At 54.8% G+C, this 16358-nt stretch overlaps 5 protein-coding genes across 5 annotated transcripts; 4 read left to right on the top strand and 1 right to left on the bottom strand.

The window, feature by feature from the left end:
- Positions 1-59: 59 nt before the first annotated feature.
- Positions 60-2253, top strand: SMAC4_00193 (uncharacterized protein). Its single transcript, XM_024655223.2, has 4 exons — positions 60-542; positions 629-1343; positions 1408-1607; positions 1690-2253. Exons 1-4 carry the CDS (start codon positions 169-171, stop codon positions 2165-2167), a joined length of 1767 nt encoding a protein of 588 aa, XP_024510989.2. The 5' UTR covers positions 60-168; the 3' UTR covers positions 2168-2253.
- Positions 2254-3968: 1715 nt separating this feature from the next.
- Positions 3969-7567, top strand: SMAC4_00194 (uncharacterized protein). The gene is made up of 6 exons (XM_003351605.2): positions 3969-5001; positions 5316-5331; positions 5395-5574; positions 5630-5722; positions 5775-6575; positions 6716-7567. The coding sequence occupies exons 1-6, from the start codon at positions 4340-4342 to the stop codon at positions 6812-6814; spliced, it is 1851 nt and encodes a 616-aa protein (XP_003351653.2). The 5' UTR covers positions 3969-4339; the 3' UTR covers positions 6815-7567.
- A 112-nt stretch (positions 7568-7679) lies between these two features.
- SMAC4_00195 (uncharacterized protein) lies at positions 7680-11215 on the top strand. Its single transcript, XM_003351606.2, has 2 exons — positions 7680-8069; positions 8261-11215. The coding sequence occupies exons 1-2, from the start codon at positions 7954-7956 to the stop codon at positions 10743-10745; spliced, it is 2601 nt and encodes an 866-aa protein (XP_003351654.1). The 5' UTR covers positions 7680-7953; the 3' UTR covers positions 10746-11215.
- A 475-nt stretch (positions 11216-11690) lies between these two features.
- SMAC4_00196 (uncharacterized protein) lies at positions 11691-13731 on the top strand. Its single transcript, XM_066089395.1, has 2 exons — positions 11691-12371; positions 12477-13731. The coding sequence occupies exons 1-2, from the start codon at positions 11921-11923 to the stop codon at positions 13502-13504; spliced, it is 1479 nt and encodes a 492-aa protein (XP_065945827.1). The 5' UTR covers positions 11691-11920; the 3' UTR covers positions 13505-13731.
- A 106-nt stretch (positions 13732-13837) lies between these two features.
- On the bottom strand, positions 13838-16171 carry SMAC4_00198 (uncharacterized protein; the record flags this gene model as incomplete). Its single annotated transcript, XM_003351608.1, has 1 exon — positions 13838-16171. One exon carries the CDS (start codon positions 16169-16171, stop codon positions 13838-13840), a length of 2334 nt encoding a protein of 777 aa, XP_003351656.1.
- Between the last annotated feature and the right edge of the window lie 187 nt (positions 16172-16358).

The following is a 16358-nucleotide window of genomic DNA, read 5'->3' on the forward strand; positions in this document are numbered from 1 at the left end:
GGAGTCCTTATCAAGGTCCCCGTACCCCGCCGCCGGGCACTGGATCCTGACGGAAGCTTGGAAACTGCCCCGCCAAAATTCACCTTTCCGCGTCCTCGAATTACACTATTGCCGCGCCCAATTCACTTTACATCACCACGCTAGTAACGAATTCGACAAACCACGAACATGGCCGACAACGCTGCCACCACTCCCGCGCCCCCGGCCGAACAGCAGCCTCCCGCCGCTGCTCCCGCTGCCGAAGGCGCTGAGGGAGAGGGTCCCTCCAAGAAGGCGCAAAAGAAGGCTGAGGCCAAGGCCAAGAAGGAGGCCGAGAAGGCTCGTCGCGCTGCTGAGCGCGAGGCCGCTGCTAAGGCCGCCGGCAAGAGCACCGGACCGACCGAGGATCTCGCCAAGGACAACTATGGTCTCGTCAAGGAGAGGAAGGGACAATTCGAGCTGTCGGCTGATGTCGAGGATGTTAACTTGAAGAACATTGGCGAGGAGCACGTCGGCAAGGCTGTCATTGTCAGGGCCTGGGTCCAGAATGCCAGAATTCAAGGGTAGGTTGTGCCCTCTTCGGGCCTGTCGTTTACAAGTCGCCATGAAGGAAGAAAGATGGGCTGACCGGCTTATTATACTGCCACAGCGCGAAGATGGCTTTCGTTGAGCTGCGCGAGGAGGGCGCCTGGACCATCCAGGGCGTCTTCGTCGCCAACAACGAGGGCACCCCCGTGAGCAAGCCCATGGTCAAGTTCGCGGCCGGCATCAACCCCGAGAGTTTCGTCGTCGTCGAGGGTACCGTCGAGAAGCCCCTCGAGCCCGTCAAGAGCTGCAAGGTCTCCAACTACGAGCTGCACATCCGCAAGATCTTCGTTCTCGCTGCTGCCCCCCAGATGCTCGGCATGACTTTGGCCGCCGCCAACCGCCCCATCACCAACTTCAGCGACGAGGAGCCCGCTCCGGAGAAGGCTGCCGAGGAGGCTGTCGACAAGCTTTCCATTGCCGCCGAATCATCCATCCCCGCCGCTACCATGCTCACCCATCTCGACAACATCATCATGCACAAGCGTGCCCCCGTCCAGCAGGCTATTGCTGATATCCGTATGGAGGTCAAGGATCTGTTCAGGTCCTACCTCAAGAGCCACGGCTTCAAGGAGTTTGAGCCTCCTTGCTTGATCGGTGCTGCCTCTGAGGGTGGTGCCAACGTCTTCCGCATGCCCTACTTCGACAAGGAGGCATTCCTCGCCCAGTCTCCCCAGTTCTACAAGCAGTTTGAAATTGCTGGTGGCAGAAAGAAGGTGTTCAGCATCGGTCCCGTATTCAGAGCCGAGAACTCCAACACCCCAAGACACATGACCGAGGTAAGCTAGGAACGAAGGACATCAGATGAATTGGGAGAAAGGATGGAACTGACATGTGGCCTAGTTCACCGGTCTCGATCTGGAAATGGAGATCAAGAAGGACTACAGAGAGGTTCTCCTCATGCTTGAGGGCGTCCTGCTTCATATCTTCCGCGGCATTAAGGAGCGCTGCGCGGCCGAGATCGAGCTCGTTCGCTCCGTCTACCCCGCCGAGGAGTTCCTTCTTCCCGAGCCTGGCAAGGAGGTCAGGTTGACCTTTGCTGAGTATGTATCTCCCTTATCAAAACCCCACCTGCCCCTGAAAATCACCCCCACCGCGATAGCTAACACGATTGCCAACAACTAGGGGTCAGAAGCTTCTCCGTGAAGAGGGTCCCGAGGAGTTCCGTAACGTGACCGACGATGAGGACATGAGCACTCCCCAGGAGAAGGCTCTCGGCGCCATTGTGCGCAAGAAGTTCAACACCGACTTTTACGTTCTCGACAAGTTCCCCGAGGGCGCCCGCCCCTTCTACGCCAAGCTCGACGACGCCAACCCCAAGGTCACCAACGCCTTCGACTTCTTCCTCCGCGGCCAGGAGATCCTGTCGGGCGGTCAGCGTATCAACGATCCCGAGGAGCTCGAGGCCCGCATCATCCAGAAGGGTGTCGACCCCAAGAGCAACGGAATCAAGGAGTACGTCGACGTGTTCAGACAGGCCGGTGTGCCCGCCCACGGCGGCGGTGGCATCGGTCTTGACCGCGTTGTGGCCTGGTTCCTTAACCTGCCTAGTGTCCACCTTGCGGCGTACTACCCCAGGACGCCCAAGAGGTTGCTTCCTTAAGTGACCGGGGAAGATTAGGAGATATGCGATTAGGGTTGCGAAAGTCACGAAGCGTGTTGGGACTTTTCTTTTTTTTTACTATATTTTTGACGACATAGAGTTCATGCCAAACCAAAAAGTTATGATGATCTTTGACAATGATACATCTTACTGGACTTACATAAGACATGTGTTAGATTCAACGGACAAACGCCTGCTGCACACAACGTTAAAGCCAGCTCGGAATTTGCGGTTTGGTGAGCCGGTCGGGCAACCGCAATACCAAGTTCTCCAGAATCCTGGACTTGGAGAAACTTCATTTCTCGCTACACACCTGACGCGTCAACGCAACAGATCCTATGAGATTCCAAATAATCCCCACTTCTAAAGCAGACAGTCGATAGATCTGCAGTCGGAAAATGTAGTTTCCCCAACTCCTGGATTCTGGATTAGTCTTCTGTAACAACTTCGAAATTGCTCCAGGACGGACGACTCAGGTCTTTGATAAGGGAACGGGCTTGAGCTATAACGGCGACCCTAAGCAATTTGCAGCGCATGGGCTTTGCGGCTGCATATGTAAAGCGATGCTTCACGGTGCAGAGGTTGTGTTGTTACAGGTGGAAGGTGCACTCCGTTTCCATTCAAGTTGAAGGTTTCCAGACTGTGTGGTTTGATAAACCATTTCCTCTCCACGGAACCAAGTCGCCAATTCAACGATTTCCATGCCGCGGCCACCAAGGCCAATTTCGTCCCAGTACCGGCGTCTGATGTCATCAGGGGGTGGAGGCTCGGGTTGGTGCCGCGATAACGGGAAGGTGTAGATGATGGGCCTGCATTACCTAGGTGTCGCGTGTTACGTGAAGCAAGCCGCCCGTGGATGCCACCTTTCAAATGCTTGCTTGCAGACCTTGCTTGGACCCAGCCAAGCTGTCACATTGGGCTTCTGCAGCTGTCGCATTGACCGCCGCTTTACATGTACATAGGAGACAGGCATTAACTCCACAGCAATGCCAAAGGGCTTGGATGATTCCATGTCGTCCCTTTTTTCTGCTGATTTTGTGCCCAAGAGTCGCACGAGTTTGTACGGGTTGCGACTAATCGATACGAGAATGAGCTTGGGAGCTTCGCTGGTGGTGCTAGAACAACGTTTGGATGATGAAGGTGAGTGCCAGTGCGGCGTTTCCTGGGTTATAAAATGCATACTGAAAGAGGAAAACCGGGTGGAGGCTTGGCCATCTCAATGGGCCGTTGCATGTTCTGGAATGTCAAGCAGCCCATGCAATCTTCCATGATTTTGTTGTGCACTTGCAGTTGGAAACGGAGGAACTTGAAACAATAATTCAAGGGACCTTCCCACCTTTCAACACGGAAGCGATATCCCTAGCAAGAAGGTGGTACGGCACATACGCCATAGTACAGTATCATGGCGACCAACGCATCTGGATCTGAACCATGAACAATCTAAAAAATCAAGGAACATTCACGTGCTCCCGAGAGTGAAGCGTAAAACTAGGGTATGGTGACATTGGGAAATGGCTTGGTGAAGCTTGTTTTGGTTGTCCAGCAAGTTAGACAAGTCCAGCTCTCACCGCCGATAATCGTCATGGCTTTCACCATTCGGAGAACATGAATAAACTCCGCCGCGATGGAGTCCCGGATGAGGTCAGCGAGTGGCAAGCTCGGACCCTTCCACAGCATGGTTGAGCTTTCAACTGAGCACCGCTATCTGGGACTGACGAATCCGGCCTAGCGTGCCAATTGGTGAAGCGATCCAGCCTTCCAGCGGCCTCCCACCACGGCACCACCCAGCCAGTCGCTTCCAGTTGGTCCCACTAGCCAACGACAGTCAACGCCAAGTCTGTGTCGATCCCCCGGCTTGCCCCTTCCACCCACATCCACTTTGTCCACTTGTTCCCTTTCTTGGCATGGTCTTATAAGTCCCTGTGCCTATCTCTGCTACCTCCTGCCCACGTTGTACCTACCTACTTCTGTCCGACTCCCGTCCCAAGCAAACCTAATCCCCAAGCCATTCGGAATCAACATAGACGCAGAACTTCGGACTTACAACATTCCCCCACAGCTTCGCATCTGCATTTTCCAGCCTTAACTTTCTGTCTTTTCCCCGTTGCAGAGCAGCTGTGGTTGAAGAAGTACACGCCCTCTCCCCTCGAACGAGTCGACCGGTCTATTTCGATGAAGGAACCTTCGAATAATTCCTCGCACACAAATCGCATTCGCTCCTGGGCAACCTCCAAGACGCATGGAGCCTCAGCCCCCGTCAGCTTGCTTCCCATAAGCAACCCTCCCACCGGTACTGACACCACCGCCAACACCACCACAGCAGTCGCCCAAGATGCCACGCTCAACGACACCAGCCGCGGCGGGAACGTGCCCTCCGCGCACCAGCAACCCCAGCAGACTTCCACAGACTCCTCGTCAACCGGCGGCAGCCATCACAAGGAGGATAGCAGTAATGGCGCCAAATCCCCGACGGCTACCTCACACCAAGCTGCGGGGCAGGGGCCTGAGTTAGAAACTACGGTCTCTGCTGCCGCTCAGGAACATGAGCAGAAGCAGAAGCCGAACGTCGCAGTTAGATTTACAAAGGTCCTCAAGCAGGTCTTGTTTCACAACAAGCTCGTGAACTTGATGCTGGTCTTTGTCCCCGTCGGCATTGTCGTCAGCCAGCTACCGGGCTCCTCACCTGGTCTTGTCTTTGCCATGAATGCCCTCGCCATCGTCCCTCTTGCCGGCCTCCTCAGTTATGCCACCGAAAGCGTGGCCCGTAAGCTTGGAGACTCGCTCGGCGCCCTGTTGAACGTCACGTTCGGCAACGCTGTAGAGCTGATCATTTTGTAAGCCCACTAATCAGAAAAAGAAGAAGAAAAATAAGGTCCCATGTCTGTTTGGGACAGTTGTGCTAACACTCCTTCAATAGCATGTACGTTTTTCACCTGCCAGTTGGTAATCTGATAAAGACAAGAGAGAGCGAGAAGCCCTTCTGTAATAGGACAAGGGCACTATCGGATCAATTGCGTCCCAAATCATTGATACTGCCTTCATTCCCGTCACTCACATCCCCATGTTGCTGAGTCTGTGTCTTGCTGTGTCATTCCCCGTTCAAAATCTGTCTATATGCTTACAAAGTCGGTTTGTTCAACGTTAACAGTATCGCCCTGGTCAAAGTAAGCTTTCCAAGCTCCACCCACCCATTACGGGACCCCCAACACAGCTAACCACGGTTGCAGAACGAGATCAATATCGTACAGGCTTCGCTCCTTGGCTCGATCTTGGCCAACCTGCTCCTCATCCTGGGCATGGCGTTCTTGCTTGGCGGTCTTCGTTTCCGAGAACAGATCTACAATAGCACCGTCACCCAGATGAGTGCTTGTCTTCTCAGTTTGAGCGTTATTAGCCTCGTCTTGCCTGTATGCTCAACTCAGTGCAATCTTATTTGGTTTTGGTCTGCTAACACTCTTACAGACTGCATTTCATTATTCTTTCATGGAAGCACCTGACACCGAGAAGAAGGACGTTGATCAGAAGACACTGAAGATCAGCCGCGGCACCAGTGTTGTAAGTTTTCCCCTGCTCAATCGGAATATTTCCAACGCTAACTTGACCGCAGATTCTGCTGCTTGTATACGTTATTTACCTTCTCTTTCAGCTCTTGTCCCACTCTTACCTCTACGAATCTACTCCTCAGCATATCATTGATGAGGAGTCTACTCCGGGACCCGCCGCTGGCTGGCTCGATTCCTCGAGCTCCGACAGCGACTCTTCCACAGATTCGGACTCTTCGGACTCGGACTATTCTCGTGAGACAGTCTCCAAGAGGATGAAGCGTGTCATGCGTGGTGGTCACCGCAGAAGAAAGTCGAGCATCATTTCGAACCTTACGAGCGAGAGCGTTGTTGCAGGTCCTGCTAGGACCCCCTCGTTCGGTACCAGTGATGTTACCCCTGGTTACGATGAAGCCGCACAGGAGGAATCGTCATCGCGACCCGGACTCGCCGTCAATCTGCACAGCCCTACAACCGAAGGAAACGAGGAGGCCGTTGAAGACGAGAAGCATTACCGCAGGCGGCATAAGTATAAGCGACACATGAAGAAGCATCGCAAGAACAAGCACAAGAGGCATCACCACAACGGGTCTCAGGAGTTTATGAATGGACAAACCATCGAGGAAAGCGCCGAGGTCCAGCCGGACGTTGCGCCAGCACTATCGCCTGGCGAGCCCCGTCGTGTCGACTTCGCCGTGGATGGTGCTACCTCTGCCGATAACGCCCAGGCTGAGACTTCAGCTGGTCGTCGTCCTTTCCCCGGTCTGCGCGGCATGTCCCTCCGCCCTGTCGCTAGGAACTTGACACCAGCTGTCTTTGTCACCAGCCCCGATAATGTCAACACCGCACCGGTCTCCTCCGGACCTGTTCCGCGCGTCCGTTACGGCATTCGCAGGACGAACTCGCTACCGGACCGCCTCAGCCAATCATTGTACCGTCCTCAGGGTGCCGTGATGCCTTCCCAGATTCCGATGTCCACTGTTGTTGACGGCGCTGTCCCCGATAGAGACGAAGGTCATCCCGACGACTTGTCCCGCATCAGTGCTGTTGTCCTCTTGCTCGTGTCTACGGCTTTGGTAGCCGTCTGCGCCGAGTTCATGGTTGACTCAATTCACGACCTGGTCGCGGCTGGCAATGTTCCGGAGCTCTTCATTGGCTTGATTATCCTTCCCATCGTCGGCAACGCCGCCGAACATGTCACGGCTATTACCGTTGCCATGAAGAATAAGATGGATCTGGCGATCGGCGTCGCTGTGGGTAGTTCTATCCAAATCGCCCTCTTCATCACGCCGCTTGTTGTCATTATTGGCTGGTGCATGGACAAAGACATGTCGCTCTACTTCACGCTGTTCGAGACGGTATGCCTGTTCGTCTCAGCTTTCATCGTCAATTTCTTGGTGTTGGATGGCAGGAGTAACTACCTGGAAGGAGCGCTTTTGTGTGCGACATACGTCATCATCGCTTTGGTGGCATTTTACTCGCCCAACCCGACTGTACCGGGTGAGAGTCCTTAGAGAGATGACACAAAGACGGTGAATGCTACAGAAGGCGACGGATATGGTTGATTGATGAGGATCATGCAGAAGTTATGAGGCGAGGACGTTTTATACCTTTTCTTTTTATGTGCCAGCATACAGATTCACAGAATGTAGCTGAGCTGTTTATGTACTTTCTGCTTCTTCGTGCATTAGTCACTTGGCTGGCTGGCACGGTTAATTGGACTCTTGGTTTGTGGCAGCAGAAGAGGAACGCTATGGCTCTGACGAAATGGGGCCGGCATGATGTTAATGATGGATGGCGGCTGCTGAGCACCTAGCCGTAGAATATCATGCGAGAATGGAATTACGAACTGACCTGGGAGCGACTTGTGCTTTGTATGAATTAGATGAGGTATAGTGTTTGCTCTGTAAGTCTCTAGTTACCTGTCGCAACAATCACCTCTGGTGTTCACCAAGATCGATGTGGTCTGTCTTCGATCGCTTCTAGGTAAACAGAACGTTGAAAGGGGCAACCGTACTACAGTGCACATCTACAGTGTGGGATTGAGAGGAATATGGCGCGGCAAACACCGCCTGCAGCAAACTTGAACGCCCTGCCAATCCTCGCACATAGGGTAGCTTGGCTCCGTAACTCGCGTGGATCGACCCGCGCATCCATTTTCACAATCGTCGAACCCTCAACCGCCGTAGCAAATCATCGCCAACTCTCCGCCCTCAACCACGATTGCAAGAGGAATTCCGCATCATGACTTACGACTGGGATCCTTATAAAGAAATATGTCGACGTCTGTACGTCGATGAAAGGCGAAGCTTTGGCCAAGTTGCCCGGTACATGGCCGAGAACCATGGATTTGCCCCTAGGTACGTGAACGACACTCCTCGTCCATCTCCCTCGCCGTACACAGTATCACGATCGGGCATCCATCACAGTCTTGGGTGGTGTATATAGCTCGCGCAGCAAAACCCAAGCTGTCGACAGCCTCTTCCACAACGCCATATTCCCTTGTGTTTTATCTTGGCCGACCTACTGATCATGACACTCTACTTTCCAGTCGACGCACCTTTTGGTACAAGTTCAGGGAATGGGGCTGGCCCGTCAGAGTCAACAAAGCCTACAGCAATAAGGAGTTGATAGCCAGAGTCAAGGAACTATGGGAACAGAACCTCAAAGGAACGGAGATGCTGCCCATCCTCAACGAGGAAGGCTACGACATCAACGATCGTACGCTCAACAGGATCCGCCAAAAGTATGGTTGGAAATTGCGTTTGAAGACCATTCGGGACCTACGCAAAGGCATCATCAGGCCGCCTGGACAACCGGCTGACGGGACAAACAATGGCGACAACAACAATCATGACGAGAACGACAGTGATTCCGCTGATGATGATGACGATGACAGCGACAGCGAAGAGGTAAGTAGCGAAGAGGACGAAGATGAGGAGGAAAACGCCGCGGAAGGCAACGGACAAGGGTCGTCTAACACACATGGCCAACATCAACATCAGCAACAGCATCAAGACCAACACCAGAGATCAGGATCTGGAAGCTTGCCACTTGGCCCAGACGCCGAACTGACCCCCGAACAACGTGCTCGCAGAGAAGAGAGACGCCGGGTTCTCGAACAAGAATCGGCAGAGCGTTGGGCTCTCAAGAAGCGGCGACGAAGAATAAAGGGGTGGGCCGGCCTGCCTGCAGATCCGAGTGGTCTGCCTCCTCGCTTTCCATCCGAGACAACCCTAGACGAAGCCAAGGTCATCCTGCAGCTCGACGCCGCGACCTACAAGGCGCTACGGGAGAACTTTGAAAAGATTTGCCGGGAGAACAACGTTATCAAGAAGACGATTGCCGGGCCTGAGAAGTGGGAGGCCCTGAAGGAGCAGATGATCCGCGATAGCATGCATCTCCGTGCCATCATGTGGGATCAAGCCAACATGGAGCAGAAGAAGATTGCGATCGATGTTATCTGCTGCGACGTGACCAAGCGGATCAGGACGATGCAGTCGCACATGACACTAGCACAGGCCCGAACCATCCTCGGACTGAACCCGGAGCAGGGCAGATACATTCGAGGAACGCTTTATCTGCTGCTGGGTCAGGAGAAGTTTGGGTTCAAGTACGTCGAAGGCATCGACAAGTGGAACGAAATGGTACAGAAATGGTTCGACACCACGGAGCTGCTGCAGGAGCTTTTCCCTCCAGGTTGTGAGCACTGGCCGAACGCCAAGGAGAGGAAGAGGGCTATCGAGCTGCTGGCCCGTGACGGGATGAGGAGATACAGAGGTGATCAAGCAAAGTTGGAGAAGGATCCGAATGCTTTGGACCCCAAGCCGCCTCGGAAGCGTGCCCCTCCGAAACCGAAGCCGGGCCCGACTCCCGCTCAACTTGAGTGGGCCGCAAAGCGAGCCGAAAAGGCTGCTGAGAAGGCCGCGAAGGCCGCTCAACCCAAGCGGGGCCCTGGCCGACCCCCGAAGAATAATACGGCGGGACCATCAATGGCAACGGCAACGGCACCCCATACAGCTGTGCGGCTCGCGCCAGTAGATTTGTCGAGCTCGTCTGAGAGCTCATCCGAAAGCTCCTCGGAGGAGAGCGAAGCGGAACAGGATGTCCAGATGGTAGACGACGGCGACTTGGATCCGGATATCCTGCTGCAACAGTCAATTGAAGCCGATAATAAGTTCGGGAGTCATTCTGCCAACACGCCTGCTGCCAGCGGACGCGGCGGTGGTGCCAACGTTGGCGCCAGTACTCTCAATGCGCACGCATCTTCACACAATCCGAACCTCACGCAAACCCGAAGCCGGGCCAAAACCCGTTCTCAGGCTAAGAGTCGTCCTCAGACTACGCAGAATTACACACCCAGCCGTATTCAGATGCAACAAGGCTATAATAGCACTTTGAACCAGGGCTTAACTCAATCTTATACCCAGCCGCAATCCACATCCGCTATGTATACACAGCAGCAGCAGCAACAACAACAACTACGCCTCCAGGAGCAAGCCATCCAGCAACAAGCAAGAGCCCGGCAGCAACATTTCCAGCAAACCCAAACCCCCTCTGTCCCGACTCAAGTCCAAGTCTCACAGCCGGTGACAACCACCTCTTCCCGACAACAGCACTTGCAAAGCCAAACCCCATCGGTCCCGACTCAAGTCCAAGTTTCACAACCAATGGCACGAAATATCTCCTCAACCTCCGCCTCCACCTCATCCTCATCCATGGCCGTCTACTTCCGCCTCCACGACTCCTCGCCGCTTCGAGGCGTGGTCTCACGTATGTGGATCGCCACGCTCTCGGGCCGGTCCGTCCAGGAACTACGCAGCACCGCGGTAGCCAACTATCCGGGCGTGGTATGCTTGGCCATCGAGGGAATTGTCAAGGATGGAAAAGGTGGAGAGCTGCCGTTGCCGGTTAGTGATGATATGGAGATGGAGGCATATTTGCAGCATATTCAGGGTATGGGGAGCGGGGCGCCGACGTTTAGTGTTATGCTGGTGCCGGCGGCGGCGGCGGCGGTTGTTGGGGGGTCTTGGTAGGGATAGGATATAAGGGATATAAGGGATAGCCTCGGGATAGGGGTTACATGGGAAATAGAGACAGAGGCAGGACGGGAGATTGTCAATGGCATCGGGGTGGGTCTCAGATACTTTCCAGTTAACTCGTACCCTGTAGGTGTGCCACTGGCCTTGCATTTGGCATGAACTTTAATATAAGGATAATATGGTAAGAGAGATTTACTGCATAAACTCAACGAAATCCAACGTCCGGTTCCTGAGCCGGATGGCCCCGGATCTCGGACATTTTGAGTCGAAGCGTTGGACGTCGGCCGGCAGGTGCTCCGGACTTTGGCGGTGGATTTCCCGGTGGAGGCCTCCACTTTCCCCCGATCTGTACCTGAACAAAGACGTCATAAGGTGCCAGGGGCTTAGACGCTGCGCCCAGTGGGATTTTGGGGAACCGTGAGACCTTGTTCAGGGCATGTTTTTCGGGGTACAGCAGCCTACCAGAGCAGGTTAAGCTTGTGATGGCTGTGGTAACGACACTTCACCATCTCTTCCCTTCATCATCACATGGAATTTAGGACCTCTGTTAACGCACTTGGCTTGTTTCTAACTGGCACTTGGCAAGTATCACCAAGGTGAAGACGGGTACGTATAACTTCATGCATGAGTGTTTGTAACCACTGTATCCGAAAGTCCGATCGGACGGATATGGACCAACACTAACAACGAACGAACAACTGGCCAGCCCCGTCACATTAACAACAACCTAACAACTGAATACAAAGAGCGGCAACTTGGGACTCTCACAACATCACAATATCACCTGAGCTGGTTAAGCGATTGGATCACTTCCACTTGGCAATACCAAGGACAGCATCCACGATAACCCAAGCGGTCTAAGCAAGTCTTGGGAAGCACCGAACCTTGGCACTCGGAAAAGATCAAAGATTCATCCCTCTCACCGTGGCCCGTTTTACGCCTTCTCTTCTCGTCATCTCTAGAGGCGAAGCAACGACATAGTAACGGCGGTGATATAATCGCGAACAAACACAACCACTCGCTGGTCACCCTTTCCCAGAAACTGCCCGCATCTGCGTCCTCGAATATTAGTGGTGTAAGACATCCCACCCAATCGGCAACCTCGGCTATTACTCTCTTACCTACATCATATAAGAGTTGGCCCAGCCATCCATCAGACATACTTCACCATGTGTTTCGGAAGCAAAGACAAGACCGACGATACACCCGGTCCTCGACCGGCACAGCATCAACAGTCACCACAGCCTTCAGCAGGAAAAGTCAACATGCCTTCACCAAGACAATCTCTACATCAGCAGCGGCCTCACTCGCAGCAGCATCAGCAGCCTCAGCAACAGCCGGTTTATGGTAACAACAACAACCAGAACGACTATGCCCCTCCTTCGGGACCTCCCCCGAACTTTGGCCATAACCAGCAACACTCCGGCGGCAACGACTACGCTCCTCCGTCCGCTCCTCCTCCGAGCTGGGGCCATAACCAGTCCTCTGCAAATGACGATTTCGCACCGCCCCCGGGCCCTCCCCCTTCTCATCACCGGCCACCGATGAACGATGATTATGGTGCTCCTCCGCCGGGACCTCCCCCTTCTCATAGCCGACCACCGATGAACGATGAATACGGTGCTCCTCCCCCCGGCCCCCCTCCCTCCCATCGTCAGCACCAGGACGACTTCGCCCCTCCTCCCGGTCCTCCCCCTTCTCACCAACACCATCAGCATCACCAAGATGACTACGCCGCTCCCCCTCCCGGCCCTCCCCCCTCCCACCTCCAACGTCATGACGACTATGTGGCCCCTCCTCCCGGTCCTCCCCCTTCGCACCAGCACCGCCAGGACGACTACACCCAGCCCCCTCCGGGTCCCCCACCTTCGCAAGCCCAGAAGCAACACGACTGGGAATCCTTCGTGCCCGACACCGCCTTGTTCCCTCCCCCTCCAGCCTTCTTCACCGGCTACGACCGCTCACACACCACCAACGCCACAGAAGAGGAAGCCAACGCGGGCGAGACCTGGTGCTCCCAAAACCCCTTGACGGCACCCATGGACCTGGATCCCGTAGCCCTCGACGCCCTGCGGACGCACAACATCCGGCTGATGTCCAGTCCGCAGTTCCGCGGCAAGTTGGACTGGGTCAGCGCCGGCGTGTGGAAGGGCAAGACAGAAAAGGCGGCGGGTGATGCGTGCATCATCTCCTACCCGCCGCTGTACTGCGTCAAGTACGACTCGCCTTTGATCCCGACTGCCCCGTCCAGGGAGAAGACGATTTACTACGAGGTATCGATCCCGAGGGCGGGGTCCAACAACCCCTTTTTGGGCGCCATGGGCGGCGGCGGAAACAATGAGGAGATCACCCTAGCTCTGGGATTTACTGCCTTGCCTTACCCAGCCTTCCGCATGCCAGGCTGGCACCGCGGCTCGTTGGCCGTGCATGGCGATGATGGACACAAATACGTTAATGATCGGTGGGGAGGCAAGGATTTCACGAGGCCGTTTAAGAGGGGCGAGACGTACGGGATTGGTATGACGTTTACCAACACGGGCGGGAAGTTGGATGTGAATGTGTTCTTCACGAGGGAGGGCAGGATCATGGAGCAGTGGGATCTGCATGAGGAAGCTGATTCGGAGCAGGATTTGCCGGTTACGGGGTTGGAAGGGTTCCATGATTTGAGCTGTGCGATCGGAACGTTTTCGGCGGTTGAATTTGAGGCTGTTTTTGAGCCGGGCAGGTGGAAGTTTAGGCCGCAGGGCTTTTGAGTTCTGAGTGGCTTAGTTGGGGGAGAATTTGATAATGAGAGAGATAAGAGAGGTTGACAGTGGGTATCATAATGCTATGATACAACAAGGTTATGATACCTTTGATGATTCGGTTATTCTTCTCCGTTGCTGTCAGTCTTTTGCTTCTCGCACGTTTTGAGACTTCAGATAACACGAAGCATACGACGTTATCTTGTAGAAGAATTTGACACTTATAAACCAATACAAATCAAGCTTTTTGTCTACCAACGTATACACAGTAAGGGTATCTATCCTTTTTAATCCCAGTAACAATATCTTCTTAAATTGAACAACTCAAGGACCATGCGCTCTTTAGTCCAAGCCAGTCCAATCCTCGTCCTTCTCGACAGGGGCAGCACCACCCTCCTTCTCCGCCTTCTGCGCCTCTCTCTTCCTCCTCTTGCTAGCCTCAATAGCCTCCCGCCTGTTATTCTCTCTCCTCCTTTCCCAACTGCTCTTGGTCGTAATCGTCGCCTTTCCACCCGTCCGCCTGCTCTCCACACCCCTGACCTTCAACTTCCTCTTATCCTCCTTGGCCACCTTGGGCAGCGCATCGAGCAGCCACTTCTGCACGCTACCCTGGGCCGCCTTGACGGTGTCCTTCTCGTCAATATCCTTGCCCGCCTGCTTCTCGCTCATGGCGATCACGTTGGCGACCGACTTGACAAAGGGGATATCGTCCTTGGTGTAGAAAGTAACAGCCACACCGCCCTCACGACCGGCGCGACCCGTACGTCCGGCACGGTGCACGTACGCCGCCGCCGACACGGGCACGTCGTAGTTGACGACGCCGTTGACGCCCGCGAAGTCGACGCCGCGCGCTAGCACATCCGTCGTGATCAGCACCCACACCTCGCCGCTGCGGAAGCGGGCCATGATCTTGGATCGGACCGAGTCCGAGAGGGAAGAGTGCAGGACCGCCACGCGGGCCGAACCGCCGGCTTCGAGCGGGATGTCGTACTTGAGCTCGTCGTGAAGCGCCTGGGCACGATCGATGGTCTGGGTGAAGACGAGGAAAGGAGGGCGCAGCGGCGGGCCCGAGTCGGCCGAGGACACGGGGTGGAGAAGCTGGCGAAGGGCGAGCAGCTTGCCGGGCTCAGTGGCGCAGTAGATGAGCTTGTGGGTGATGTTGGGCACGGCGGTGTCCTTGAGACCGACGACGAGGCGGATCAGGGGTTTGGGGGTCTGTTCGGGGGTACGCTTGGCGCGCTTCTCGATAGACTTGGTGAGGAGGGCTTCAATGTTGGAGGCCATGGTGGCTGACCAGCAGGTCATGCCGAGATTGGGGTGTGTGCAGGCGCGCCAGATACCCATGGTTTGCTTGCGGAAGATGGGATCGAGGAGAACATCGGCCTCGTCGAGAATGAGGGATTGCACGGTGGGGAGCGTCTTCTTGACAATCCTGGGCTTGCCCTTCTCCTTCTCGCCTCCACAGAGGAAGTTAAGGAGGATCTTGGGGGTTGTCACGAGAATGTCTACCTTGGTGATGGGCCTCTCTTTCTTCGACTTCTTATCGCCCTTGGCCTTGCTCTCCTCGTTCTTCTCGGCGTCAGAATCCTCCTCCTCCTCTTCTTCTTCATCGCTTGCCAGAACCTCTTCAGGCTCGCTCTCTGCCTCGCTATCGTGATCACTGTCTTTGTCCGCTTCCTTGCCATCCTGCTCCGTCTCCTCCTGTTTGTTCTCCTCCGCCACCAACCGTAGAGTCCTCTTCATGAGAACCACGCGCACGCCAGTGCCAATGGCCAATTTCCTTCCTTCGTTGACAATCTGACTTGCCAACTCTCTCGTAGGCGCAACAACAATAGCCTGCAAGACATGCTCGTCCGTTTCGGGGGTATAGTCCTCAGCCCTCCTCTTGATAATCGCATCGATAGCAGGGATCAAGAAGCTGATAGTCTTGCCACTGCCCGTCGGCGCAACACCGAGGAAGTCGATTCCCCTCTCAACCTTGACATCTTCCACTCCTGAAGCCTTCTCCAACGCCATCTCTGGTCGCAGCTGCAGCGGCAAGCTGCCCATCTGCACCTCGGTCGGCACCCGGAACCCTTGCCTCGTGATGTTGTCCGCCAGCGTGGGGTGGATGCCGTAGGTGTACTTGAGCTCGCCAAACGAGTTGAGCGGCTGCGGGTAGATCTGCTTTTTGTCCTCGTCCTTCTTTTTTTTCTTCTTGTCCTCCTCTTCCTGCTCCTTCTTGTCCTTCTTCTGCTTCTTCTTCTTGGACGGCTTCTCTGTTGGCTCCTCGGGTTGTTGCACGCGACCGGCCAGGACTGTGAACTTCAACCGATGCGACTTGAGCGTTTGCCGGCACTCGTCCTCCTCCATAAGCTTGGGCTTCTGCTTCTTGGGCTCGTCCGCCTTCAACTCGGCATCCTTCTTGGCGGCAAGCTCCTCGGGGGTGGGCTTGGGCGCAAAGTAATCGACGTCGCTGGCATCGGAGTCGTCATCACCGCTCTCGGTCGCGTTGTTGGCCTGGGTGCCCTTTCTCTTTCTCTTCTTGCTTCGCTTGGAGTTGGAGCCGCCAACGTTATCGTGGAAGAACTGAGGATTGACTTTTGCTCCGGCGGAGGGAAGGAGCTGTGGTGCACCCGGTTGGTTTTTCTTGGGCTGGGCTTTGATGCCTCGCGAGAGGACTTTGAAGATATCCATGCTGGGTGGTTTGTTTTTCGTGGAATTGGGTATCGGGGATTTACAGGTAATTGGCGTAGGTTTCGAGCAGTATGAAGCTTTGTGGTGGGTAGAATCAAGTGAATTCAAAGATGGGAAGGCATGATCGACTCTAGGAAACAAAAGAATTCCTGGAGTTTCCTTCCCAATCGCCAGAACTGATGCATGA

This window comes from Sordaria macrospora, chromosome 1, assembly GCF_033870435.1.
Source record: "Sordaria macrospora chromosome 1, complete sequence".
Classification (NCBI taxonomy): Eukaryota; Fungi; Ascomycota; class Sordariomycetes; order Sordariales; family Sordariaceae; genus Sordaria; species Sordaria macrospora.